The 27,652-nt window shown below is 50.0% G+C and overlaps 2 protein-coding genes across 4 annotated transcripts in view; one reads left to right on the plus strand and one right to left on the minus strand.

The window, feature by feature from the left end:
• The window catches only part of Ttll5 (tubulin tyrosine ligase like 5), a 219,707-nt gene extending 218,766 nt beyond the window's left edge, over positions 1–941 (plus strand). The window contains exon 32 of one of the 2 annotated variants that reach the window (XM_032908172.1): positions 310–941. In XM_032908172.1, coding sequence (XP_032764063.1) covers positions 310–325 — 16 coding nt within the window. In that variant the 3' untranslated portion in view covers positions 326–941. The remainder of the gene's footprint in view (positions 1–309) is intronic. The other variant, XM_032908182.1, reaches the window with a different exon arrangement.
• Positions 942–4,069: 3,128 nt separating this feature from the next.
• Tgfb3 (transforming growth factor beta 3) lies at positions 4,070–26,087 on the minus strand. 2 transcript variants are annotated; one of them, XM_032908187.1, is made up of 8 exons: positions 25,132–26,087; positions 24,644–24,791; positions 15,416–15,579; positions 15,026–15,155; positions 9,575–9,682; positions 7,800–7,971; positions 6,170–6,323; positions 4,070–5,211 (listed from the first exon to the last, which is right to left on the minus strand). In XM_032908187.1, exons 2-8 carry the CDS (start codon positions 24,747–24,749, stop codon positions 5,053–5,055), a joined length of 993 nt encoding a protein of 330 aa, XP_032764078.1. In that variant the 5' UTR covers positions 24,750–24,791; positions 25,132–26,087; the 3' UTR covers positions 4,070–5,052. The 2 variants fall into 2 exon arrangements, with proteins under 2 accessions (XP_032764078.1, XP_032764077.1); XM_032908186.1 differs by having other exon boundaries at positions 24,644–26,087.
• Between the last annotated feature and the right edge of the window lie 1,565 nt (positions 26,088–27,652).

Raw genomic sequence — 27,652 nt, forward strand, 5'->3', positions numbered from 1 at the left:
CTTTGTCTGCGGTTCCAGCTACTCAGGAGACTGCAAGTGCCTGATAGACTGAGTCTTGGAGTTGAGCATCAGCCTGGGCAACACCGTAAGAGTAGCCAAGTAAACAAGAGTAAATGTTTTTAAACCCCAACAAGAGGAATCAGTCACCCAGAAAGCAGCAGCAACAGAACACAGATGTCTGAGGATTTGAGCAGCAGTTCTGATTAGTTTGTAGTCTGCGTGAGCGTCCTTTGTTAGGGACAGCCCTTCTTTGTTGTCAGACAAAAGAGAGAACTGCCTTCAGTCACTGACTTTGACACTCTCTTCCAGATCCTGCTCACACTGACAGATGAACAGAGACTCCAAGGGAAGAAGAATCTGCTGTGTACTCCTGGAGCTTGACGGAGGCTAAGCCTCCATGGTGCTGTTGAGGGGTCCATAGTATTTTTTTTTGCTGCCTCTGAGTCCCCAAGGCCTTTAAGCAGAAGTGACAGTAGACGCTTGCCATCAGCCAATCCAGACTTTTACCAGGACAACAGGGAGACAGACCCTCTGGGTTTGGATGAGATTTGGCAGTGGGGACTCTCACCTGACATGTTGTGTCCCTGTCAGAGCACCTTTCAGAGTGTGCCTTTCCCTGCTCTCTCCCCCCCACCCCGCCCTGCTAGGTCCCTCTGTCCCCCTCCTGCTGCTCACAGATGGTATAAAAGAGGCTCTTTGGCTATTTGCATCTGGCTTTCGCTTCTTTTCCAGATTGAAATATTAAGTTTATTTTATTTTGTACAAGCTTCAGATCCCAACATCATCCACCAGACTTGATCTTCACTTTCCCAAGAGTGTGGGGGGTGGGGAGCCAACAGCACCGGTTCCCCAGAGTGGGGAGGCAAGTAGGTGGCTGCCATGGTACAGGCGCCATTTGGAATTACTGACTTCTAAGATTAATAAAGTAATTTCAACTTTTCTTTTCTTTTTTTTTTTTCTGTTCATTAATTTTCCACCAGTCAATATTCTCACTCAGGGCTAAAATGGAAACAACTTTTCATCTTGTTGGATATTTCGTTGTTGGGCAGTTTTTCAGTTTTCATTTTAGAATGGGAGCCATCAAGAAGCTTTAAGCAGATGCTGGGGCCAGGCTAGTTCCCAAAGCAACCAAGTCCCACACATGGAACTTCTGTGCGTCCCCACTCCCTGCTTGTTATCCAGCAGACTTAGTCATGTCCTGGGGTGTGTGTGTGTGTGTGTGAGAGAGAGAGAGAGAGAGACAGAGACAGAGACAGAGACAGAGAGAGACAGAGAGAGAGAATGTGCTCAGTTGCCCCCTGCCTCCCCATCTCCTCATGCAGTTCCTCTGGGTGTGTGCAGCACACTGCCGTCCATCTCAGTAGCCTTCTGTCCAGCGTTGCTGGGGGCTTTCAAGACAGCTCCCTTAGAGAGTGTTGTAATCGAAACAGAATGGGTCCTTTGGTGGCCCTTGCTTATCATCCCAGTGTGAGGAAGGCAGGGGAATTGTCATGAGCTAGACACCAGGCCGGGCTATGCTTTGTAGTAAGTTCAGAACCAGCCTGGAAGACGGTCCCTAAGAATTTGTCTCAATAAACTGAAGAAGGGAAGAGGGAGGAAGATGAAGACAGAAGAGGGGGTCTTTGTCTTTTTGGTGCATGGATCGGATTCAGGCACAGTAGAGGATGCGGACTCAAGAGCAGGAGAGCAAAGGTTTCCCATGTAGTCCTGGGAGCATCTTAACCGCTTACTTGGTTTGAGTTGGATAGGAGACAGATTCCAATTTCTGCATCGCCCCTTTCTGACTTGTAGAGTTGGAGAAAAGGTTCTAGGAGTTCACACACAAATCTTGCAAAAAAGGGAATAGAGGCCATGAGCTTAGGACAAGAACTTTCAGAACAGCTGTACTGCGTGGACTAGCCCTAGGCAGCTGATCAGAATGAATCCTTGAGCTCCGTCCTTCCTGCGCACCAAGGGCCAAAGCCAGTATTGTCTTGCCACCCATAGTGTTTCTAAGGCATTCTTTCTGGTACTGGGCTTGGCTGTAAACCAGCTGATCACCCAGGCCTTCCTCCTCCCAGTAAGGTACCGTTTCCAATCTTACTGCTCACCTTAAAACAAGTGTATCCTTCTGAAGGCAGGGCTCAAATGGCGCTCGCACTCGTGAGCAGCCTTGGAAAGGAGAGACTCCACGCCTTCCGTGTGTCTGTACCTGCTGCTCGACATGAGTAATGTCTGGCAGGAAAACATTTGAAATTGCCCTGTGGTCATTGAGACAGGTTCAAGAAGCCTTGTAGCAGGACCCTAGGAGGCAGGCTAAAAGGGACAGAAAATGTTATTTCCCACATCCTTGATGCTAGAAAGGACTGGTATCTGAGGCAGTGCAGTTTCCCCAAAGGTAATTTATGCGGGCAGCCTGGGCCCTGCACCAGTGGAAAGCACACCTCTAGGGCCGCAGCCTAAAATTATGTTGTTTCTGTTTTGGATTTCTTTGGAGAGGGAAAGGGAGAGAAAGAGTTGTCTGCATTAACTCCATGTGCCATGTATGTGCCTGGTGCCCATGGAAGCCAGAAGAGGACATCAGATCCTGTGGAACATGAGTCACAGGTGGAAAGGTGCTGAGACAAACCCTGGAGAGCAGCCAGTCCTCTGCCCTGAGCCATTTCTTAAGCCCAGATGGTACATTTCTAGTGGACAGAAGAACTAATCCTCACACCTACTTGTCTACATCTCGAGTCAGGACAGTCAGGGCTACCCAGTAGTAACCTGTCTCTAAAATAAACAGACTGGTAGACGGCAGCAGCCACCCCATGGCTGACATACCAGCACGTGGCCCCTCCACCACACATGCATGTGCACACCCGTGTACACACACATACGCCAGAGCACTTCCACAGCCAGGATTTCAGTCCACGGACACGGGCCACTGGATAAACTGGTCGGGCATGGACAGAGAACAGAGGCAATCTTGGTGACCAAGCTCAGAAGTTCAGTTTGAACTAAGAACACACACTCAAATGCACACACTCACAGAGGTGTGCACACATACATCCTTCAACCTGTGGGCTTCAGCTTCAGTCAGACAGCAGTGCCTGTACCTCAGTGGACATGCTGGAGGCTGATGGCTTTCAAGAGCTGGCTAAGACCAGAGGGTTCCTTGCTCCAACGGCTCCCTGAAAATGCTACCAAAGTCGAATGCTGAGCCACAGTGGAATTCCAAATTGCCCTGGATCTCCTGCCTCTAGAGAGGCCCACATCTGGCTCTGATGACAGAATTTGTCTCGTTTTATGGCCATTTGCCACAGGTGACTTCCTTAATGTTCAGTGTGATTTGGAGGCTGAGGTGAGATTTCCAAAATCGGTGGTGTGTAGCATTTCAGTTGGAACTTCAATGGCTCGTTTCTGTATGCAAGCCTGCACACCTTACAGCTGTCCAGAGATTGGAGGGCTCGTGTGGTGTGTGTGTGTGTGTGTGTGTGTGTGTGTGTGTGTGTCCCCACAAACACTTGTGACTTCAGCTAGACAGACTGGCCAGAGAGCCTCCAGAATTCACCTGTCTCCTACACTCCCCCCTCTCCAGGACTGAGATTCCAGTTGGGCACTACTATGCCTCCTTTTTGTATGAGTGCCACGGAGCCAAACTCGCAGACACTTAACCTACTGACCCATCTCTTCCCCAGCCTTAAGATTTGTATAAATGTTTACACATCTAAGCCATTGCCTCTACGTTTGAGAATTATGCACCCTGCAGGAGGGAAGTGTGCCCAGACAGTGGTACAGTTTCCTCCAATGCTAGAGGCAGCACAGTGGGCCCAGTGTGCACATCCTAAAGAACGTCTGAGAGATGCTGCTCTGCCTGAATCCAGTTATCTCTGGTGAGTAGATGCCAATGTGCAATTCAAAGAGTATTTATGGAGTCCGACATACATCTTAAAATGAGGTTTTGTTTTGTTTTGGGTTTGTTTGTTGTTTGTTTTGTTTTTTTTTTTGTTGTTGTTGTTGTTAGGGGTTTTTTTGGTTTTTTTTATTTTGTTTTTTGTTTTGTTTTGTTTTTTTACTGTTCTAGAAGAACCTTCCAGGAGATGAAACATCCATGATTCCCCAAAAATATTTATTTATACAAAGATTCTGAGAGTAATATTTGTATTTGTCTTTATACTTCAGTCTGTGCATCTGGGGCCGAGTCATCATGTCAGACATGGGAGGCCCCCCGGATACTCTGCATGTAGCACCTGCTTCCAGGAACACCCGGGGAGCACGGGGTCTAGGGTAGGAGAGAAACGATGTCTGATGCCCCAGGCTGTGTGGATCCAGAATCCAGAGAATGCACCCTGACCCGGAAGGTGTCTAGCCAAAAGTCCAAGGGGAAATACGGCCAAGAAGGAAGGCAGAAGGAGGGGGCCCGAGGGAATACATGAGAGAACCAATTCTGACCTCTGCCTTTGAGTCCAGCATCTCTGAGGGACCTGAGATAGCTAGTTGCTGGCCCAGAAACTAATTACATTATCTGTAATGACTCATGATGCTGATCGAGGTGAAAAGACTGTTTGCAAAAGAACAGATTGTCCTTAATTCCAGGCAGTTCGAGATACGATTCCAGGGGACTTTGGCTTGGTAAACTGAAGAAAAATGCTGTTGCCTCTAACAACATCCCGATTCCCTAGAGCAGATGTACTGCCATGAGCAAAGCTGACCTCATATCTGAAGTGCCTTCCAGTCTGGCCTTCACCTGACCACTCTGCCCCTTCATCTTCCCTAGGGTAGCCGGAGGCCCCTTGCCACTCACAATGTCCACTCATTATCCCTTCTCTACCCCACCACCTCTGCCTGCACCACAGAAATCCATGTTCTCACCAGTTTGCCTTCCCCTAACCAACCCACACTTTCTTTACCACAGTGATTCTCAGAGCTAGCAGAAAGAAATGTTCCAGAAGGAAGCCTCCCTCTCGGCCTTTCGACACCGGGAGCCAGGGCTTGTGGGCTCCAGGCCTCTAGGGTGAGCTCTGTTGCTTTGGTTTTCCAAGGAGCAGCAGTCGGTGGTGGCAGTTTCCCCTCCTCTGTTGCAGACTGGCCTCAGCTGCACTTACACGACTTCACCACCATGTTGGACAGCTGCTCCACCTTGGGGGTTCTGCCAACATAGTACAAGATGGTCAGAGGCTCCAGGTCTTGGGGCACACAGCATGGCGAGGCCGATGCCTCCGGGTTCAGAGTGTTGTATAGTCCAAGCACCTGTGGGCAGGGTCACACATTTAGCAGGAAAAAGCCAAGCTTTAGCCTGTGACCCAGAAACTATGCAAGTTATGGGGGCTACCCTAAGTAGGCAGAGTGGCCACAGAGATCTATTTAAGAGGGATTGTGGGAACAGTTTGGATAAGAGACCAGCTGTAGTCATCCAGTGTTACAGAAGGCATAACCCATGTACTCAATGATGTTCCTAACTGAAACATACAACAGTGCAGTTGATCTGTAATTGATAAGAAACTCTAAGAAACTCCTCCAAAAAGGTCTTCCTTTCTGTAAGTTTCTACCTTAGTGCAAAATGTTATTCAACACGGTCTTGGCACATTTAGTAGTTGCGAGAATGTGTGCCCCAGACAGGCTGCAGCAATGATGTGCTCTTTGGAACTGGCTCACAGCTCACTGCCCTGCTCACCATCCCCCGTGAGGAAGGCAGGTCCCAGAGGCTGCAGACCCTCCGCACTTTCTCTTGCTATTCTTTCCCACATGCTTTATGCTGTCTAAACAGGGGTAGAAACTTCTCTGGGCCCCTACATCTCACCAACCAGGTGCATACATCTGTGACTCAGGATGCCATGTGACAGTTGAATGACTTCCATGGTACAAAAGCTTTGGACAAAGTAAATGAAAAGGATTCTTGAAACTGTAGTGGGAACTCAGCACATGTATGCACGTGACAGTGCATGTTCAGGTAAGTGTTTGCTAGAGACTGAATTCCAGAGCCTCTCACACACTAAGCACACTTTTTACCCACGTGCTAGCCCCCATGGTAGGGATTTAAATTGCAGAGTACAACAGAGTAGGATTGGGCCAGCCTGCCAAGATCAGAACATCGTTACAGGAATTTTCGCATCCAAGATTACCACCCATTCAACATTCAATCTTTCATTCACTCATACTGGCCAGTAGCCCAGTCATTGGAGCTCCAGTACCCAAAGAGCATGCATACCGTGCTGTGGGTTGTGTCTGAGCTGCGGAGGTAAGGGCAAGGGCCTGAGCAGAAGTTGGCATAGTATCCCTTAGGTTCGTGGACCCATTTCCAGCCTAGATCCTGCCGGAAGTCAATGTAGAGGGGGCGCACACAGCAGTTCTCCTCCAAGTTGCTAAGACAAAAGCATATACAGGAAATCAACAAAAAGGGGGAGGGACAATAAAAGAAGTCTCATATGTGTCTTCCTATTTCCCATTGAGGAAATACAAGAGGCCATCGTGGGAGGTAACTCTAGTCCATTGAATCCCAGATTCAAATGCATTTGGTACAACCATGGCTCCCGAGTATGGGAGCCCCATGGGTGGGGCTAGCAAATCCATCCAATCCTGTTGTCTGCAGAAATCCATTTGGCAGCCCCTCCTCATCCTGTGGGCCTATACCCTTATCTTCAACAGGCCTCTGACGACACCGGAACTCACTATTTCCAAAGCCTGCTATTGGTCAAAATCTTCTTGTAGGTTTTAAGACTGAACCATGACAGACTCCATTGTTTATCTTTTAAAGAGCCATTCCCAGCCCCTTCTTCTTTGACTCCCCCTTCTGGGGATACTCATTTTCTTGGCCGCCCTTGAAGGCAGGGGCAGTCATGTGACTTGATTAATGGCCAGTCCGAACTAGAGAAGTTGGCAGAGAGTAGGAGAGCTCTGGCAAGGATACCTAATTATTTAGAGAAGTAACAGCTGGAAGAAGGAAGCTGTTGGCTCTTGCCTCTTGCCTCTTTTTTTCGTAAGCATGGACAAGTCACCTGGAGTTCTAGAAACCCTCACGACCACACGCAGGAAAAGCCTGCACAGGAAGCAATCCAGGTGAGATCAGAACACCCATCTCTTCAAGGGCAAAATCAAACAGCCAGACCTTAAGTCGGCCGCAAGAAATCCCCAAGGACTGAAGTCACTGCTGCCTATAGCCAAGAGCATTCACCCAGGTTGACAAACGGACACATCAAATGGGTCTACTTGCCGGCCTTAGCAGCCACCTCTCCCATTCCTTCTGTTTCCTGAGCTGGCCACCTCTAACAGTAAATACACTTCTTCCACCCAAACTCCAAACAGGCATTTTCTCCAGCCAATTAACCCTTCCTGCTCCCAGAAGTGCTCCACCCCCACCCCCAATCCCTACATATCCAAACGTCACCCATCCTTAAAGGAAGGCTTCGAGGAGGGTTCAAATTCCAGCCTTTCCTCTGTCCATGGATGTACTCCCAGCTCCCAGTCTGCAAGAGCATCCTTCAGACCCCCTCCCAATGTCATTTCCCTCCTTATTCCTGGGATGTAGGCTTCCTCATCCTTCCCACATCTGTGAGCAGCACAGCTGTTCATAAAGAAGAGAAACAGGGCAGGTCTCTTCTCAAGTCATTGGTGATTATCTAGCCTTGGGGACTCAGAGGCAGCAAAAAAATTACTATGGACCCCCCACAGCACCATGGAGGCTTAGCCTCCGTCAAGCTCCCAGGAGTACACAGCATATTCTTCTTCCCTTTCCTAGATATGTTTGTGACAAGCATCAGGGACCCTTGGCTGAGTGGGACTCAGATCTCAAGCCCACAGGATGGAAGGTTGACCTAGCCCCCTATGGGGTCAGGGCTCACCGGAAGCAGTAATTGGTGTCCAGGGCCCTCTTCTTCCTCTGCCCGCCCTGGCCTGGGCTGTCCAGTCGGTGTGGAGGAATCATCATGAGGATCAGGTGCGGGTTGTGGTGATCCTTCTGCTTCTTGAGACGCCCCAGGTCTCCACGGCCATGGTCATCTTCGTTGTCCACTCCTGCAAAGGGAAGCAATGCCACAACCTCCTATCTAAATGCAAGCGTACCCTTGCAGATTGCTTCCACATCCCGTCTTAGCCCATCACTGCCTGGTGAGGATGAGGGATAGTACAGTCTGTGAGGGAGGAAGGCACAAGGCAAGTCGCATCCCCTCCCCCAAGAAGGCACAGACTGAGGGGAGCAACCACTGTCAGAAGCACTCAGTGGTTACCATGGATACCCCTCTAGACAACCAATCAGATCCCTGCACGACTCCTGCATGTCACCTTCCTGGGATGGATGCATCCTGGGCTCCCTCAAGGAGTCATGAGTATCCCCAGCACTAGGTGGGTCCTGTCAGCTACTTTGGGGCTGCCACTTCAGGGTTCTGAGACTTAGAACCTTAGGGTTTGGGTTTCCTGGTAGAATCTGAGGATACTACAGAAGTCCTAACAATTTAAGGGGTCACAGTTTGAGACAGCCCATGTGGGAACCAAAGAAGCTAGGCTACAGGACTGTTGCTATTCAAGCTTAGACCTCAGAGGTGTTGTCACTATGAAATTCAGATGAGGCAATAGAACATTAGACAAGCTCTGTAAGAGAGTGCAGATTCGGCTGAAAAGACCAGAGCCTGACTCAGAAGGATTTGTTCTAGCCAGGAATCTCATTTGTAAAAGACAACCATTGACCACCAACTGACTGTCTTTACCAGGGCAAGAAGGTGAGTAATTTACAGATGTATGAGGAACTTGGATCTTAGGAAGAAGCTTTAGGGTTTATAAAATAAATAGAACCTCTAGGTGCTTGGTGCCCTTTTTTGAAGTCTTTATGCACAACGTACAATATTGTGGTGGTGGTAAGATAATGCCTTAGCCTAAACTGTATATGAGGATGTGGTTAGGCACTGCGGCTAGGACGTTAAACTCTAAGCTTTAAAATATAAATACAGAAAAAGGGTTGAGGTCAAGCCCATGCCGAGTAATGGATGACTGAGGTCCAGGCCCAAGGTCTGTGCCAGGTCAAGAGCATCCATCTGCTCTCTCCAGATAATCCTGTGGTTACCCCACTTCTCAGGTGCCCAAGACGGAGACAGGAAAGGAAAGGAGAGCTTCCCCGAACCCCAGAAAGTTGCATTTATAGTAGAAACTGAGAAAAGACTCAAATTCCAGCACTCACTCTGTCTGTACAAATGCCCACAATCAAATGCTCAAGCCAGGAAGCAACCATCCTAACCCAGACAATTGAAGGTAGGTCCAGCAACATCTGAAGCTCGGTAGCCAGAGCACTCATATTCAGGCCCACTGGAGCTCATTTCCTTGAGAGGGGAAGGCAGCTGTCATTTACTGAGCAATTTATTATCTCAGTTGTGGACTGAGCTTCTGAAAGAAGCACTCTTGGCCTAGTTCCCTGGACACCTGGCCTGCAGGATTCCTCCACTCCTCAGAATCCTGCTGCCTCTTAGCTGCTAACATGTTCTCTCCAAGTGGAATGCTTACACTCAGCGCTTTGAGGACAAAATGAAATCACCCGAGTGTGGACAGTCAGCCATCTTGACAAAGGAAACCGGTTCCTTTTCTTGGGTTTGTCAAGGGATCCCCTACCCTATTGTCTGTTCCCGCTTACCTTTGAATTTGATTTCCATCACCTCGTGAACATTTTCCAGTATGTCTCCATTGGGCTGAAAGGTGTGACATGGACAGTGGATGCTGATTTCCAGACCCAAGTTGGACTCTACGAAATAAGAGGCAGAGTCAGGGGGGAGATACTGAGTGGCAAGGCAGTGTGCCCACCATCCAGGCAAAGGCGGAAGTGAGGTATCCAGGCAAAGGCGGAATGAGGTATATTGAGAGTCACGGGCAACAGGAAGAGCTCGAAGCTCAGAGTGAGCCTCCCGCACAGGGCGCCATGTTCTGCATATTTCCATTCTGTTATGAACAACAAGCTGAGGGTGTAAAGAGTGGGCACCGCGGAGGATGGCAATAACGATCCGTTTTCGATGGATGATAGAAAGAGATTGCTGCCTACGTGCATCGGGCAAAAGGGCACGGACACACGACGGGAAGGAAAAGCTCACGATGCCCCCGTGTCTTCAGAGACGGAAGGTATCTGAGCGAGCCTGCTGAATAGGATGAGAGAAGAGGCAGGGATAGGAGGACGCGCCAAGGGGGAAGCTGAGGAACCTCTGAGCAGGAAGGACTTTTAAAGAGCACAAAATGGAAAGCCGAGTGACAGGAGTTGGGGGAGGGAGTCAGAAATCAATGCCTGAAGTCACGCTACCTATAACTCCAAGTCCGCAGATGACGTTAGCATTGCTACCATCACCATGGAGACTGAGAAAGTGGTTGTTCCGGAGGAGGGAAGAGGCATGTTATGGTTATATGTGGTTATATTTGGTCATATTTTCTCTAAAGAACAAGATGTCATGAGGTAAAATGACATGGAAGTTTCCTTGAAAAGCCTGTCACCATATTGGGAGGTTGGTTGTGTCATGGATGGCTCCCAGGGTGAGCCGCACGGGAATACAGGAGTAGTCGATCTATCACTGTTGGCTCCGGAGAGCAGTGCTCAAGGGTGCAGGCAACAGGGGCTCAGATGGACTGAGCTTGGGGAAAACCAGAGGTGCCAGGGTTTGTGGTCAGACACTGAGTGCCAAAAGGTCATCTCGGGCCTTTCCTCCTCTTGGCTGCAGGCTGGTGTTTTGGCAAGCAAAAGCAAAGCAGCACAGACAGTGGTGTAAGGGGTTGAATGAAGTAAAGGGAAAAGGAAAACAAACGGAAGTGAAGGTTGGGTCAATAGTTCAGTCTTTACAGGGGTGCACAAGCAAGAGAGCAGAGTTCAATTCCCAGAACCTACGTGAAGAGCCAAGAGTGCTAACACATGCCTGTAATCCCAGATCTAGGGAGCCAGAGCTGGGAGGATCCCCAAGGCGCTCTGGACAGCCATCTTAGTCAATCAGTGAGCCCCAGATCCCAATGAAAGACTGTATTGCAAAACAAAAACAAAACAAACAAAACCAGAAACAGGCATGAACACACACACACACACACACACACACACACACACACACACACACAGAGGTACACATACATGCACACAAAGTAACTAAAATGTTTGACTAAATTGAATAGTTCCAGAGAAAACCAGGTTGGGTCTAGTATAGTCAACCCTGGTGGATCAGAGCTCTGTTGATCCCAGAGTAGCAACTAGCTATATGGCTGGTGTAAGAGAGAGCGCAAGAGATGAACCTTTCCAGGTTAACATTTCAGTGAGATGATTGGTTTCCTGGAGTCACCTTCATGGTTGGTCATCTGGCCTCAGGCCCAACCTGATGTCTCCCTAAAATCTACTGTCATCAGGGGATACTCCAAAATTCACCTGGTTCAGCACCCTTCTCCAAGACAACCTAGAACAGGCCTGGCAACCCAGGACACTGTAATGTAAGCCTGGCGTCCCAATGATCCAGGCCATGAACGCAGACAAATGGTTAAGAACTAGTTTACTCCCACCATGAACCCCAAAGTTCGACCAGATTTGTGCTGTCCCAAGGAGAACTTCAAGAGCACCCGTTAAGCTTGGTGATCTCTGTTCCCAAAGGTTAACTCACCCGGGACACAAGTCTATAGAGCAAGGCAGCTAAGCCCCACCTAGAGAAGACATGACCAGGCACGAAGGCCTCTACTTGGTGTCAGACGGCCGGTAGAAGCCGTAGCAGCCGCAATGAGCAACACACAGCATTTTCTGTTCAAGGATGTCCAGGGCGGGACGGGAGCGCACTGGAGTGAGCAAGTTCTACGGTTCTGTGTGTGAGAGAGCGAAGGTACATGCAGGTGTGTTAGAGAAAGGAACGGTCAGAGCTCACGTGGCCAGCGCTAGATGGTAGCCTAACTTGGCCTATGGCTCAGAGATGATAATTGCCGACCATTGTTGACAGTACTATCAATCTGCTCTGGGATTTTGCCAGCAATATCGTTCATTTAGTCTCTATAATAATCCTACTAATTAAAAACCTCACTGAGGAGATCACCAAGGTTGGAGCTATTAAGTCGTTTACCCAAGATACCCAACCAGGAAGTTGTTATTTCAAGATCCAGATAGAGAGCCTGTGAGCTCTGTTGAGAGATCCCACACTCTACGTTTTGTTTGTTTTAAACAGGGGCTCACTATATTGCCCAGACTAGCCTGGAACTCATGATTCCCCTGCCTCAGTTTAGAGCTGGAATTACAGGTGTGCGCCCCCACTCCCAGCTGAGCTACTACACACCTAGTTGCCAGGGACAAGAACAGGCACCAAAAGGCACCATAGACAAAGATCCTACAGTCATCGAGATGCAAATGCCCGTGTGCTCTTACCATGCCGGCCGACCTTCACCGTGACACTTAGGGTACATCCTACCAGCCTGGCTCTGTATACCGAGAAGCCGTAGGCTGTATCCGTAGGCTGTATGAGTACCGGCACGGTGGTGGGAGGACCCCAGAACGCAGCCTGGCTACCTGGAGCACACAAGCCCCAGATGCTTCCTGAGTGACTCCTAAACCACAGGTGTGACTCAGTCCTCGTCAATCCACACCGCCAGCTGCTCCAACTCCCAGTCTGTTTGCTGCCTGGTTTGGGGCCATGAACTCTGAGGAGATCCATGAACAAAGGCCTCAGCTTACTTCCCCTGAGGGAAGGGAGGGGTGGGCAGAATTTGCCTAAGTGTGAACTGAAGGTTCCAATGAAAAACAAACCACGGAGTTGGCAGCGGCGGGGTGGTGGGTGGGGGACCCACAGGTTTTATTATGAAATTATCTTTTCGGATGGCTCGAGGAGGCTGGAAAGCCTGTTCTGCACAGATTTCTCATGGAGTTCTGCAGCTGTGAACAGAGGCGCTCCAAGTGCCCAGGGCTTCAAAGAAATCCAGGTGGCGCTGATTAAAATCAGACAGGGGAACTAGGAGATGAAGTCGAAGCAGCCCCTTTTTCGACGCCCAAGCTAAGCACTGAGTGGAGAGCCGCCAGCATCGGGGTTGCTTTGTTAGCACCCTTGGCTGAATCCTGTTGTTTCTCACAGGCTGAGTTACCTACCTTCCTGAAAGAGCCAAGGCAGGGTCTACCGTGTGTCGACTCAGCTGCCAAACAAGGTCCCATACATGGGAGCTTGCAGGCTTGAATACCTACAGAGTCCTGGACATCACGGAGGTGGAGGAGTCACCTCAGAGACTCACCCATGGGGAGCACCGGGAGATGAGGAAGAAAGTGCACAGCACATTTCAAAGGGTAGCTACTGGTCATCTCTGATCTACTGCCGGGGGCCAATCTTCTAATTATTAGTCAAGAAAAATAAGGAATCTTTGGTTGGTGTGTTGTCGTTTATGAGACAGGGTCTCTCCACATAGCCATGGCTGGCCTGGAACTCACTATGTAGACCAGGTTGGCCTCAAACTCACAGAGATAGGCCTGCTCCTGCCTCCAGAGTGCTGGGATTAAATGTGTGCACCACCAAAGCCAGCCCAGTTTTATGAGAAATCTCCCAGCTTTTAAAACCAAACAAAACAACAAACTCCCCAAGTGCCCAAGAGTTAAGTGTAAAAGCAGCTTGTGACCTCTGCCTTCGAACCCCGCTTTCCTGAAACACCAAGGACATCTGGCCGTCGGTATGTAGGTGGCCTAACTGTACAACAGCTTATGGTGGTAGAAAACTCTTGGTGGGGTAGAGGAGGAACCCTATATGCAACCCTCCTACCGCCATGCTCACCACTATCACCATGAAGCAGTCAGAGCAGGAAGTACCAAGATGGTGTCATGAGACATCAGACTCATTTCTTAGGGGACAAATGTTCTAATCCAGACAGGAGAAGCTCAGACTTATCCACTCGGGTCCTCAGCCTCCTTATCGTACATCATGAGAATCGATTCTTACAAGGCACATTGGAACCCACAAGGTTCTCTCGAATACATGTGACCCTTAAAACAGCTCTGGGAGGCCTGCAGGGTGGAAGCATTACTTCGTTTTCCTGGTGAGGAGATACAATGAGTGGATATGATATTCAGGACAGGCGACATTTGTTATAAGTGCCGTGGAGTTCAGTGACCCCAGGCATTTGAAATTCAAGTTGGCCACACAGAACCTGCCCCAAAGCCCCTCTTCTTTCCTCTTCCAATGGCTGAGGATAGCACCTGGCTGTTTCATCCAAAATTTATGTCATCAGAGATTGCTCTTGTGTCTTAACACCACACCTAATCCTAGCCTATTGGCTCAATGACAGAATGACAGAACGAATCCATATGGTTTCTGTATCCATTGCACACTGCCTGCACCCAAGCCCCTTCTGTCCTCACTAGGCTGCCACAATGGTCCCTAAATGCTTGCCTTTTCCCTTCCCTTTCCCAGCAACCAGAGGGCTTTGTTAAAGACCACAGTATTGCACTCATATGCCCACCTTGCCTATAGCCTTCAGAACACTCGGAACGAGGAACGAGTCTTAAAACCTTTCTACAGTCCAACACACACACTTGACCAGATGACCTCAGCTCACCATCTTGATCTTCAAGACTGTTTGCTGCTACAGCGAATCAAACTGGGTTCCACCTAGGGGCCTGGGTCTTTCTGTTTCTTTTGCTTGGGTCACCCTTTCGCCTAGCCTCCTGGCCTTAAAGGGCTAGCTCCTTCTCTTGGCTTGGATCTCACTGTCAGGCTCATTTCTCAGTGATCTCCTTTAAGTAACCAGTGTTGGAGCCCCCCAGGCATCATCACCTAGGTTCTCCAGTTTCCAATGTGTTGTTTGATTCTCTTTGTGTGTCTCTGCCACGGGGATGAAAACCCATTGAGATCTGAGCGCTCACCTGTTTTGTTTGAGGCTGAATTCCCAGGGCCTGACGCTAGCCATTGGGGGTTGGGGATTTAGCTCAGTGGTAGAGCACTTGCCTAGGAAGCGCAAGACCCTGGGTTCGGTCCCCAGCCCGAAGGAAAAAAAAAAAAAAAAAAAAGCTAGCCATTGAACCCAGATGTATGGCTCCCCCTAGTTCTCTCCTCTCCCTAGGGAATCCCTAGGATTCCTGAGATGTTCCTGCTAAGAGTTTACCTACTTTACCTACCTCTCCGCAACAGCCACTCGCGCACAGTGTCAGTGACATCGAAGGACAGCCACTCTGCGGTGCCCCTCGTGGGCAGATTCTTGCCACCTATGTAGCGCTGCTTGGCTATGTGTTCATCAGGTCGAAGTATCTGCGGGGCGGAGGAGAGAGTGAATCGCTAAGGCAGGGGATAGGGCACCAGGGACGGGTTACAATGCTGGCAAGCAAGGGGAGACCAAAGGCTTCTGAATGCCACCCTCTCTGTGCACCTCAGGTGACGAAGCCCTCTTAACGACAGAGGCTGGGAGGAGTCCTCGTCAGCCTGAGGTCTGTCAGACCCCAAGCTCAGTGGAAGCCAGACGTGGGGGAGGAACTGGCACCTCCTATATGGTTTCCAGAAGGAGGGAATACCTGGAAGAGCTCGATTCTCTGCTCTGTGCGCTTGGAGCTGGGGTTGGGCACCCGCAAGACCCGGAACTCCGCCCGGAACAGATTGGTTCCATTTTTCTCCACTGAGGACACATTGAAACGGAAAACCTTAGAGGTAATTCCCTTGGGGCAGACTGCCAGTTCATCTAGAAGGAAAAGCAATGGGGAGAGACATAGTGAATGAGGACCCCCGCCAGAAACGGTATGCCGCCAGGAGACCCACGCTAAGTGGCCACAGCCCTGTCTATGACCTCCCGAGAGGCTGGAGGCCTCAGACCTTAAGGTGGAGATGCAAGGAAGATTCTTGGTGACCCCAGAGTCATAAAGAATCCCAACTGAGGAGCAGGGAGACCTTGGAGCCCCAGGACATGTAATTGAGACTGAATCAGTGAAGTGTAATTGTCCCCTTTGCCCACTTTCACATATAAATCTTATATTATATGTGTGTATGTACACCACATGTGTGCAGTGCCCACAGAGGCCGAAAGGGTGTCAGGTCCTCTGGGACGGGGGCTGCAGGCAACTGTGAGCTACCTGACAGGGGTACTAGGGATGGAGCCCAGTCCTCTGGAAGAGCATCAAGTGCTCTTCACCGCTGGGCCAGCTCTCAGCTCTCCTCCCACTGTCTTGCTATCCCAAAGCTGCTAAGCGCTCCAGACTAAATTTTAATTTTTCAAAAATATAGATTCTTATCCAGGCCTGGCAGCACATGCTGTAATGTCAGCACTTGGGAGACTGAAGCAGGAGGATCTTGAGTTCAAGGGCCAGGAACCTGGTCTGTGTAGCCAGTTCCCAGCCAGACTAAGTTTCCAAAACAAAACAATCATCAATCAAACCCAGATTTTTAAGAAGATGGCGGCTAGTCCCTTAGTTATCTTCTAGCTTGTTGATTCATTCATATTCTTATTCAGTAGGTATCTATTCATTTCTCAAACATGTGTAGGGCTGGAGAGGTGGCTCAGTGGTTAAGGGCACCTGCTGTTCTTCCACAGGACCTAAGTTCAGTTATCAGCACCCATGTTGGGCCACTTGCAACTAGTTGATTGTAACTCTAACTCTAGCCGCAAGGGATCTGACACCCTCTTCTAGACTCCCCAGGCAGGCAAGCGCGAGCACGCGTGCACACGGGCACAGACACACACACACACACACACACACACACACACACACACACACACAAACCATAAATCTTTTACATTTTTATTTGTTTGTTTGGTTTTTTGGTTTGTTTGTTTGTTTGTTTGTTTGTTTGTTTTTCAAGTCAGGGTTTCTCTGTGCAGTCCTGGCTGGACTGGAGCTTACTCTGTAGACCAGATTGTCCTCGAGATCCCTCTGCCTCTGCCTCCTGAGTGCTGGGACTAAAGGGTGCACCACCACCACCACCTGGCTTTTTAAAAATGTAAACATATGTGAAATAAATACCATGAGCCAGGTGTGATGTTGATGTCAGGAAGCCACAGTCCCTGCCTGCAGGTGACACAGACCCAAATCGCAGGACCCTTGGTGATATAGAGGAACCGGCAAGAAGAAATGAGAATGAATCAAGTAGGGACCAGTACTGAATGGGAGCAGTGGCAGCAATCTGCAGCCTGCACGGAGGCGGGGGAGTGGCTACGAAGGGATTTTTACACAGAGAGACTACTGGAGTCAGAGACAGACCAGCGAGGAAGAGAAGAGAAAGCAGGTTGACACATCAGGCTGTAGGGACACCCCTGTGTCACACTGGGAACATGAACTTCATCATATTGAGAGCAGGGAGCTACAGAAAGTGTTTGAATCAACGCTGGGGCTTAGACGTAAACAAAGGGCAGTTTCTATGATACATATGTGTGTGTGTGTGTGTGTGTGTGTGTGTGTGTGTGTGTGTATGGTTTTTTTTTTTTTTTCCAAATCAAAAGAGTCGACTGTCATCAATTCCTTCCTCTTTAAGGGTGTCCTACTTAGGGTTAATATTGCTATGATGAAACACTATGACCAAAAGCAATTCACATCTGTAGTCTATCACCAAAGGAAGTCAGGACAGGAGCTCAAACTGGATGGGAACCTGGAGGCAGGAGCTGACGTAGAACCCTGAAGGGGTGCTGCTTACTGGCTTGCTCAGCCCACTTTCTTTTTCCTTTCTTTCTTTTTTTTTCATTTGGTTCTTCTAGGAGTCTCTCTTTGAGGCCCTGGCTATCCTGGCGCTCTCTCTCTCTCTCTCTCTCTCTCTCTCTCTCTCTCTCTCTCTCTCTCTCTCTCTCTCTCTCTCTCTCTCTGTAGACCAAGCCGAACTCACAGAGATCTGCCTGCCTCTGCCTCTTGAGTGCTGGGATAAAGGCATGTGCCACCATGCCCATCCAGCCCGCTTTCTTATAGAACTAAGGGCCACCAGCTCAGGGATGTCACCACCCACAATAAGCAGGGCCCCTTTTCCCGATTCGTCACTAGTTAAGGAAATGCCCTACAGTTGGATCTTATGGAGCCGTCTTCTCAGTGGAGATTCCCTCCTCTCTAATGACTCTAATTTGTGTCAGGTTGACAGAAAACCAAGCAGCACAGAGGGTCTCTGTCCTTGGTAGCTGGCTGTTCGAAGCCAGCAGAGTCCTTTACAACGCCAAGGTCTGAGAGCATTCACTCCACAGAAATCCTCTCCACACAGAGGGTAATGACAGCCAGGGTATGAAATTCAAGCTCCTAGGCCCAGATTCCACACAGAATGGCTGAAGTGAGCACATAAGTACCCCTGGGGGAGGTTAGGGGTCATGGACTACGTGAGGCAGATAAGGAGCTGAAAACCAGCAAGCACAGTCCTGGTCTTCAGCAAAGGATGAGTGGGTGTCTCTGGAAATTGCCATCTGGTGGGCCTGATGTTGGTGGTTAAAGGAAAATTAATGGAACAGGTGTAGGAAACAAATGTGGGAATAGCAGCTAATGAAGCCCTGATTTCTAATTGGCCTTGAAGGAACAAATACTGCCAATTAGTCTCTAAGCCAATCCAAATAGGACCAGAGAGAGGAGTCAGTGTCAGCAACTCTCGTATGCATATGTATAGAGGTGGTACCCAGAGTCCCTCCCTTACAAAGTACACCTTTAAAAGCATACTTTGTTTCAAGTTTTAATTATGTGTACTCATGTGTGCCTGTGTGTGGGTTTGTGTACACAAGTGCAGTGCCCAAGGAGACCATAAGAGGGTCTCAGATCCCCTGGAGCTAGAGTTAGAGGCTGTTGTGAGCCCCCTGATGTGCGTGGTGGGACTGAACTATGGTCCTCAGCAAGAAGAGCACACATTCTTAACTGCTAAAACATCTCTCCACCAAGCGATAACATCTCTCCACCAAGCACCCATAACATCTCTCCACCAAGCGATAACATCTCTCCACCAAGCACCCATAACATCTCTCCACCAAGCACCCATAACATCTCTCCATGAAGCACCCAGCTTGTAACAGAGCTACACTACCAGCAACTTCACGCGTAAGTTGGCAGGTTTGTAACTCTGGATGTGGACAAGCCCTTGGACCAGTGACCCTCCGTGGAGACTGGCCTGGCAGGAGAGGTCATCAATCTGGCCTCTGCAATAACTCTGTTGGGAGAGCGTGAAGGGGAGTCAGGCCATACGCGCCCTGCTAGAAAAGGCAGAAGAAAGTAGGAATTGGTAACTGAGGAGGAAGGGGCCAGAGTGGGAAGGAAGTAGGGGACATCCAAGAAACAGGAATAGTGATACTCTAACAGAGCCTCAGGATACCCTGATGACTGTTCTTGCTAACTTCTGCTTTGTCACGACCATACCCAAGACAGATCCCCACCCCCAATGAAAATTTTAAGGTGATTTCAGAAGAAATACAAAGCGCTTGGGAGGTGGAGGCTGAGGGAGCAGGATTCTGAGATTGGCCAGAACTGGAGAGATGGCTCAATGGTAAGAGCTCTGGCTGCTCTTCCAGAGGACCTGGATTCAATCCCCAGAGCCCACACGGTGGCTCACAACCATCTGTAAATGCAGTTCCAGGAGATCTGACACCCGCTTCTGGCCTCCGCAGGCACCAGGCATACATATAGCCAGACACATAAAGGCTGCAGCCATAATACAGGCAAAACACCAATGTACCATGTTTAAAAAAAAAAAACAATTAAAAAATATCTGAGACCATGGACTGGCAAGATGGCTTTATGAGTAAAGGTGCTTGCTGCCAAGTCCGATGACCTGAGTTTGATCTCCAGGAGTCAAAATGAAGAAGAAGATAAAAGACTTCTGAAAGTTTCCATCTGGCCTCAACTCACGTGCAAGCAAACACGGGTTCCCTGACACATAAATAAGTATAATAAGAAACTTTTAAGAGTTCAGAGCCAAGCTGAGCTACACAGTAAGACCCTTCCTCAAAACAGTCAAACAAAACCAGCTTAAGACAGTTAGTGGAATGAATCATGCAAATAAGTAAGCAAAATGCATGATATACCACATTACATCACATGTAACTCCTCTAACGATACTTGAAATTAAAGAGAATATATAAAATGCATCATTCTCCCTATGCGGAAATGGGATATCAGAAAAGCTATGTGGTTTTTCCATAGCTAGACAAGTAATAGGGGGCAGAGTGAGACTCGAACCCAGGTAAGACTTGAGCACACCCCATTTATTGAATCTGAGACCCTCGAAATCTGTGTGTACCTGGATGCTTACCCAGTGGAAAGATATTAATAATTTCAGCAACAAATATGATGGAATTCCTTAAAATGGCCCGACACCCTAGCATTGCCTTAGAGTCAGTGACCAGGCCCCACTGTGCTCTGCTCTCGACCATCAAGAGCTGGGTGCAGGAATCACTCTAATAAAACATTTCTATGGGGGCTGGAGAGATGGCTCAGTGGTTAAGAGCCCTGACTGCTCTCTTCCAGAGGTCCTGAGTTCAGTTCCCAGAACCCACATGGTGGTTCACAACCATCTGTAATGGGATCTGGCGCCCTCTTCTGGTGGGTCTGGAGAGCTACGGGGTCCTCACACATTGTTTCTAACTTCCCATTGCTCGGAACACTGGTCGCTCTCTCATCTCTTTTGCTTTAGAAAGTAAGAATAGCGCATGATCCAGTAAATGTGTGCGCGGTATTTTTGGACAGCCCAGGAAGCTGTACGTGTAGTTAACTAGCTCTGTCTGTCCAGACAGGTGTGTCCCAGCTTGAACACCTCATTTCTGGGGGGAGCCAATGGAGGAATGGTATGAACGGTGGGGCCGCCTGGAGAGTGTTTAAAGCAGCGAACTATGACCCCACCACTCAGCAGTAACGGACTGCACCGGGTGGGTTCACAGCATTCCCCCGCCATGTTTTCCAGATGTTTCCGGTGTGTGGGCAGAATGGAGAAGCAAAGTTTATCATTTTCGCCGAAAGGTACCACAACTTTGTGCCAGGAGCTCGAGGGAGTTTTGCCTGCATGGTCTCAAACTTTGCGCAGATTAACTTTGAAATGAGTTAGATGTGTTGTTTAGCCAGTGTTTAAAAAGTTTTGCATTAGAAGCTTATAAACATTTTAAGTCTGTGTTACAAGTTGGGAGGTTTCACAAAAATTTCCAGATCTCTGCTATCCCGGGAAATGATAAAATCTAGTCAAGATGGACCTACATTCCTGAATTCAAGATTCGGTAAGAGCTCCATGGTAGCTTCCTCGCTTAGCAGGCCACGAGGGCTCTAGATCCTTCTGCGCCAAGCCCGTCACATACACCGCCTTTCTCAATGACCTGAAGTACTTTGCCACGATGCCTGGTCCCGTGGCTGCTCGATCCAGCCGCATCCCCAGCCTCAGCCTACTGAATGAAGGCATTTGTGCTTACAGTCTCTCCTAGGAAACTTTTTGCCCCTGGCTCACCTCATCTTTAAACTTATTGAAAACATAAGGATGTCTCCGTATTCTCCCTATTCTACAAGGGAGAGATGGGACCCAGGCGTTTTCTCAAGGTTCCCCCTGGGTAGCCAGAACCTACCTTCCTCTTGGTATAACGTTGATAGCCATGGCATATGAATTCTATCAACATGGAACATCTTTTTCTTAATGGTTATTTATTTTTTTATTTTATGTGCATTGGCGTTTTGTTTGTGTATATGTCCGTGTGAGGGTGTTGGATCCCCAAGAGCTAGAACTCACAGATGGTTGTGAGCCACCATGTGGGTGCTGAGAATTGAACCCAGGTCCTTTGGAAGAGCAACCAGTGCTCTTAACGGATAAGCCATCTCTCCAGCCACCATGGCATTCTTCCTTCTGGGTCGTCCTGTACTTGCCTTGGCATTTCCCTGGATTGATAACACAAGAGTCCCACGACAAGACACAGATACATCTAAGCCAGAAGATGAACACGGTGCTTATGCCAGTGTTTGTGGGGATGATAACAGAACTGAAGAGACTGTATCTTTCCCCACTACATGAGTCAGAGACAGCACCTACTCGTTTCCCATGGCAACTTCTTAGAGAACTACGAGATTACAGAGTCTTGCCTCTGTCTCCTAGCAGACACCCAGGCAAATCAGCCCCAGGCCTGACAAATCCATTCAAAGTGAAAGGGAGCTGAGAGATGACCTCACATGAGGAAATGGAGGCTCTGGGAAGAAACACCACATGGCTGGGCTTACTAATCCTGCTTGAGGCTGTGTAAGAGAGAAAGGAAGCCCGGTCCCGGAAGCTGGGTTCAGTGAGCATGTATGCCATTTAAATCCCCTGCCTCACCTCCAACAGGGAAGCTGAAACAAACCTAGGTAGGTACCTGGGTTACAAAAGGACCTGCTGTCCTCTCCCGGTGAGGTTAACCTAGAGTTCATCTGTGTCACAGGCCAGGGTTCTACTAGAGCATGAAGATTAACAGTGGCCTTAAAATGCGTGTCGCACGCCTTTGATCCCAGCACTTAAGAGGCAGAGGCAGAGGCAGGCTGGTCTCTGTGCATTCAAGGCCAGCCTGGTCTACAGAGTGAGTTCTAGGACAGCCAGGGCTACACAGAGAAACTCTATCTCAGAAAAAAAAACAAAAACAAACAAACAAAACAAAAACAAAAACAAAAACAAAAATCCAAACAAACGAAAGGAAGTTCAGGACGGGCTTCGTCCTCTGCTCAGCAGCTGCCGCAGCCCTCTCTGTACATAGCGTGCCTTGTGCAGCCAGGTCGAGCCGCCATCTAACCAGCTGCAGGGCGGGCTCAGGTTGGTGTCTGTTCATCTCTCACATCACCTGTGCCAGCTGCAGAGTGCCTGGGCCTGCTTCCTGATGGTATTGTGAGCCTCCGTGGCATTGCCTCTGCCCCACTGAACCCTGACTCCTCCTTAGCATTGAGAAAATATTCTTGTTCACTGCGCCAAGTTGTCACAGGCTAGACCGCTACTCCATCGCCCCCATGACTTCCCTTGATGCTACAGCCTGGGAACTGCACAACTGTGGCGGGCTGTCCTGGCTTTGTCTGAGGCTACATCTTTTGTAGCCTGGATTTCTGCACAAAATCCACATCCACACCTACCTGTGTGGCCGTGTGCTCACATGGATTGCTCATCATCAGCTCAGGGCTCTAGACAGGGTGGGCCCTAGTGACTCAGAATCCCTCCTTCTCAGACTCTCTTCCTGACCCAGACTGTGAGGGTTCCAGGGCCACCCTCTTATCCTCTACGTCCCTCAGACTTGTGACCTTCTCTGATATCTGTGGCTACTATGACTCGCCTCGGCAGGTGACCAAGGAGTCTAGGGTTCATCCCATCTAATCCTGGATGACTCTATAAACTGTGGTCACCAGGCAGTCCCTGAATGGACACCAGTAAGCAGACCCTAGGCAGGGAGCTCCAGGTCTGTCTAGTTTCCAGCCTGGACTCTGCATGGGTAGCCAGATCCTAAGAAAAGGTGATGCTCCAGCCAGTCACAGGAAACTGCCCCGAGAACACCCGCATCCCTACCTCCAGAAACTGCACTTTTCTTTCTGCCTGGTGCAGACCGGCTTCCTACTGGCCTTTTGCATCTTCCTTGAGAGCGGCTCCACCCATTGGCGCTCACTCCTGTTCCTTCCCTGCAGCCGGGTTTCTCTAGCCTCCTGCTGTTTGCCCCATGGCCACTCTGACTATGCCAGCCTCCTGGCTCCAGCCAACCCTTCCACCCCAACTTGGGCACTGCCCACCTGGGAGGTGGGCCTGGGCCGAAGTCACCGGGGCACGGAGGACACCTGCTGGCAGGAAAAGCAAACAGAGCAGCTCCCGGATTCAGGCCCAGAGCCGCTTACATTCCTCTTTCCTGGGCTGTCAGTTTCTCAACATCTGCCAAATTTCTCTCTCTTGTATTGAGCTCTTTTAAATCCCCATTCAGTAAACACACATGACTTCCACACGTGTACAAACACACACAGGCGTCTCACCCAGAAGCTTCACAGTTCCTCCGCAGACAGCAGCCTCCTGGGAAGAAACTCCCAGACACACATCCCCATCACCCCCGCAGCCATCCCGTGGGCAGATGCCTTGGGCTATCCAGAACCTCGATCCTGGCCTCCTGTGTCCGTTAGCCTGGGAGGCCCTGCTTTACGCATATGAATCTGTCTACTGTGTAATGTAAGAGTCCACATTGCCCAAAAGTCCACGTCTGTGGGAATATACATGTGTTACCCTCCCCCTCCCAGCTCACGTGGGTCACGTGTGTGTGTGTGTGTGTGTGTGTGTGTGTGTGTGTTAGACTGAAAAGCCTCGGTTGGGCTTCCAAAAGCAGCTTAACAAACACAACTTTGAGGCAGGTACACTGCGTTTCCTGAAAGCCAGGAAGCTGACCCAGAGATGTGGTATAAAGAGCCAGGAAAAGCAGGGAGAATATGGAGATGTCCAGACTCAGAAGACCAGGAGGATTTGGGGGCCAGCCAGCCCGCCCCTCTACAGAACCCATGTGCTCACAGTGAACCTCTATGTGTTCTCACACACAGATGTGTAAGAACATGTTTCCGTAGGTGGCACAATACAATTCCCAGTTACTACCCACCAAGGGTGTCCTAGGAGTTCCGAACGCCACTTGGCTTCAGGGCTCCTGGCCTCTTGAAGCCCTTGGCTCTTACCAGAATGTCTCTGTCTCCTTTCCCACCCACCTACCCAGCTGCAGCTGCAGGGCCTGACCTCTGGAGTGAACCCCCCGGGGTGCGCTCTGCTGTATAAGGGCCACCAGGCCCCCCTCTGTGGAACTCCCTTTTCCAGTTCATCCCCTCCAGAGCAGACACCCAGCAAGCATTGGGACTTACTGTGCTCCGCCAGCCCCTGGATCATGTCGAATTTATGGATCTCTTTGGCATAGTACTCTGACTCCGAGGTTTCCTGAGTGCAGCCTTCTTCCCTCTCCCCGTGCATCTCTTCCAGCAACTCCCGGGTGCTGTTGTAAAGTGCCAGGACCTGATAGGGGACGTGGGTCATCACCGACGGCTCAGGGGGGCTGGTGAGCCTGAGCTTGCTCAAGATCTGTCCCCTAATGGCTTCCACCCTCTTCTTCTTGATGTGGCCGAAGTCCAAGGTGGTGCAAGTGGACAGAGAGAGGCTGACTGTGGCCAAGTTCAGCAGGGCCAGGACCACCAGAGCCCTTTGTAAGTGCATCTTCATGTGTGAACCCAGGAACGAGGCCAGGGGACTGGGGAGGCCTGGCAAGGAGGAGACCCCAGTAGAAAGGGGGAGGAAAACCAGGCGTCCTCCCCAGATCCCAAAGACTGAGGCTTGGCAAGAGGGTGCATGAACTCACTGCGCTGTGTGAGCTTCAGGACTCCCAGGAAGCGCTGGCAACCCCGGGACGAAGTAGCGGACTGTGTGCTGTGTAGCGCTGGGATTCTTGTCCATATGTCTAAACAGGTTCTGCCGGGCTCTGACTCCCAGCAGGCCAGGTGGAGGGCAAGCCGAGGGTTGGGAGGGGTGGCAAGGCAGCTGGGAGTGGGAAGAGAGCTGGAGTTTTTCCTTAGGTAAAAATAAATAGAGCGGATATCTGATATTGCCAAACGCCGCTTGGCGATGAGGAGAAAGTGAGTATTTTAAAGAAAGTGCAGAAGAGCCATGGCTGGGTCCCAAAAATCAAGCTCTTTGCCTTGCCCTGAAGGGAGAATTAGAAAAGCGAATGGAAAAGAGAAGGAAAAAAATGTTTAAAAAAAAATCACCAGTGGGTATGTGGGGAGAGGCAGCGCTGGGCAGCGGCAGGCCCAGCTAAAGGTGGGGGCAGTGCAGGACACACTTGTCTCGGGAGCACTCCATTCATGCTTTCCCTTTTGTTTACACTTCCTCGGGGGCTTTCTAAATGACTCTGTTCGCGCTGCCTCTCCTCTTCATTGGCTGGGATGAGGGATTATGTACAACTGGCAAACTGGGAGGGCAGGCCTCTTGGAGACAGCTCCGATAATCCACTTGGACCCAGGGTCACCAGCATCTCAGCTTGTCTTCTCTCTCGGCCATGGCTTCTGTCCCTTGCTTCTCTTTAGGAATTAAAAAAAAAAAAAATCAAAAGGAAAAGAAAATAGAAGCCGTTTCACCGCAGCTGACTCCGGAAAGCGTTATTTCTTCCTCCGCAAGGCCCTTCCCGTGCGTGTCTCGCCTCTCTGTGGCTCAGCCCCCTACACTCGGCCCTCTTCTTCCCTCCCTTTCTCTCTCCCCTTCTCTCTCTCCTCCCTCTCTCTCTCTCTCTCTCTCTCTCACACACACATGCACACACACACTGCTTTCTCTATTTCTCTCTGCTGAAATTTTATACCTCCCTCCCATGACGTATCGGCCTGGGGTGGGGGAGGGAGGGAGGGACCAGCGCACACAGCCTCTCTCGCTGCACGGTTTTAATGTTTTAAACAGGCACAGGAAAAGCCGAGCCCATTTGAAAAATACTTTGTGAGTCCTCTGGTTCGACGTGGTAACTGAACTTTTTTTTCCCCTCCTCTTGGAGTCATTCCTGCTACACGTTGGCTGTTTTTCTGGAAAGTTACTCCCGAGCCCCCTCCCTCCTGCTACCCCGGCCCCTCTGCGCCGGGGCCAGCTGTCAGTCCACGCTCCTCGCCTCGCGCTCTCGCCTCCCCCGCGTCCCCGATCGCCCCCGGCCGGACAGGGGACACAGGCTAGGTTCGCTAGGGGAGAAGGGCCCGGCGGTCCGGCCACTCTCTCCAGGCCCCAGGGTGGAACCGGGCTCGGCCGCGATCCTGGCAGCCGTTCTTCACTGACCATCCCGAGCCCGGCAGCTGCTGCTGGGGTAAATGATGGCGCTTTCCGGAAGGCCGAGGGTGCCCTCTGGCGAGGCAGGGCCGCCAGTGACAGAAGCTTGGAGGCAAGCAACACCAGATCCTGTGATCACGTCCGGGCCCCACGCGCGAGCGAGCGCCGCTCCCCATCCAGTGCGGCTGAGCACCTGGCCCCAACCCGTTTCCCAGGAGGGTTTTTAGGTCTTTTTCTCTCTTGAGCAGCTTCAGTTAGGCCAGACTCAGGCCGGGCTGCCCACGTTCTTCCAAGTCTCCTGGACCCTTTTTGAGAGGCCTGGCTCCAACGTCCCAATTGGAGAGATGTTAATGTGTTATTTTACAATTGAAGAAACTGAGAATAGTTGTGTTTTCAAAGCCACACTGCATGTGGGTAATGGAGATGTCAACCACAGGCTGTCTAATCTGGAAGGGCATTATTTTAACTTGGGCTACTGTGAGGAAACCTAGGTGTGGAGAAACCTTAAAAGAGATTTCTTGGTCACACAGCTCTGAGCTGTCTGTCTGTCTGTCTGTCTGTCTGTCTGTCTGTCTGTCTCTCTCTCTCTCTCTCGTGTGTGTGTGTGTGTGTGTGTGTGTGTGTGTGTGTGTGTGTGTCCATATGTGGGTATGTGAACTTGTGTGCTGGTAACCTTGGAAATCAGAGAAGGGCAGCAGCCATTCCTCTGGATCTGGAGTTGCAGAAGATTGTGAGTCACCCAGCACAGGTACCTGAAATCCAGCCCCTGTCTTCTGCAAGAGCCATGTGTGCTCTTAATTGCTGGCCCCGAGGGATAGCCTTGGCATTTGTTACATGCCCTGCACTGTTCTAGGTGCCGAGGATAAGACACTGAACAAACTTTTATGGAATTTGCATTTCAGAATGGGAAGAGAGTCAAAAACACTAAGGGCATATGTAAATTCATGGGGCGGGGATGAAGCAGGGGAGGGGGAGGAGAGCGGCAGGGGGGGGTAGGGGGCAGGAGGTTGTGTTGAAATTTAAAATGGGTGAGCCTAGAGACTGGGTCTCTTGGGCTAACTCTTTACAACATGGGAGGG

Source organism: Rattus rattus, chromosome 7 (assembly GCF_011064425.1).
Source record: "Rattus rattus isolate New Zealand chromosome 7, Rrattus_CSIRO_v1, whole genome shotgun sequence".
In the NCBI taxonomy this organism is placed as follows: domain Eukaryota; kingdom Metazoa; phylum Chordata; class Mammalia; order Rodentia; family Muridae; genus Rattus; species Rattus rattus.

Bases quoted from the DNA above. Each gene is read 5' to 3' on its own strand.
- Tgfb3 (XM_032908186.1), bottom strand. From the start codon at position 24,995: ATGAAGATGCACTTACAAAGGGCTCTGGTGGTCCTGGCCCTGCTGAAC. The intron at 15,580-24,643 runs GTAAGTCCCAAT...TTTTCCTTCTAG, and splicing joins CCAGGGGCTGGCGGAGCACA to ATGAACTGGCAGTCTGCCCC. The intron at 6,324-7,799 runs GTGAGCCCTGAC...CTTTTGTCTTAG, and splicing joins GACACCAATTACTGCTTCCG to CAACTTGGAGGAGAACTGCT.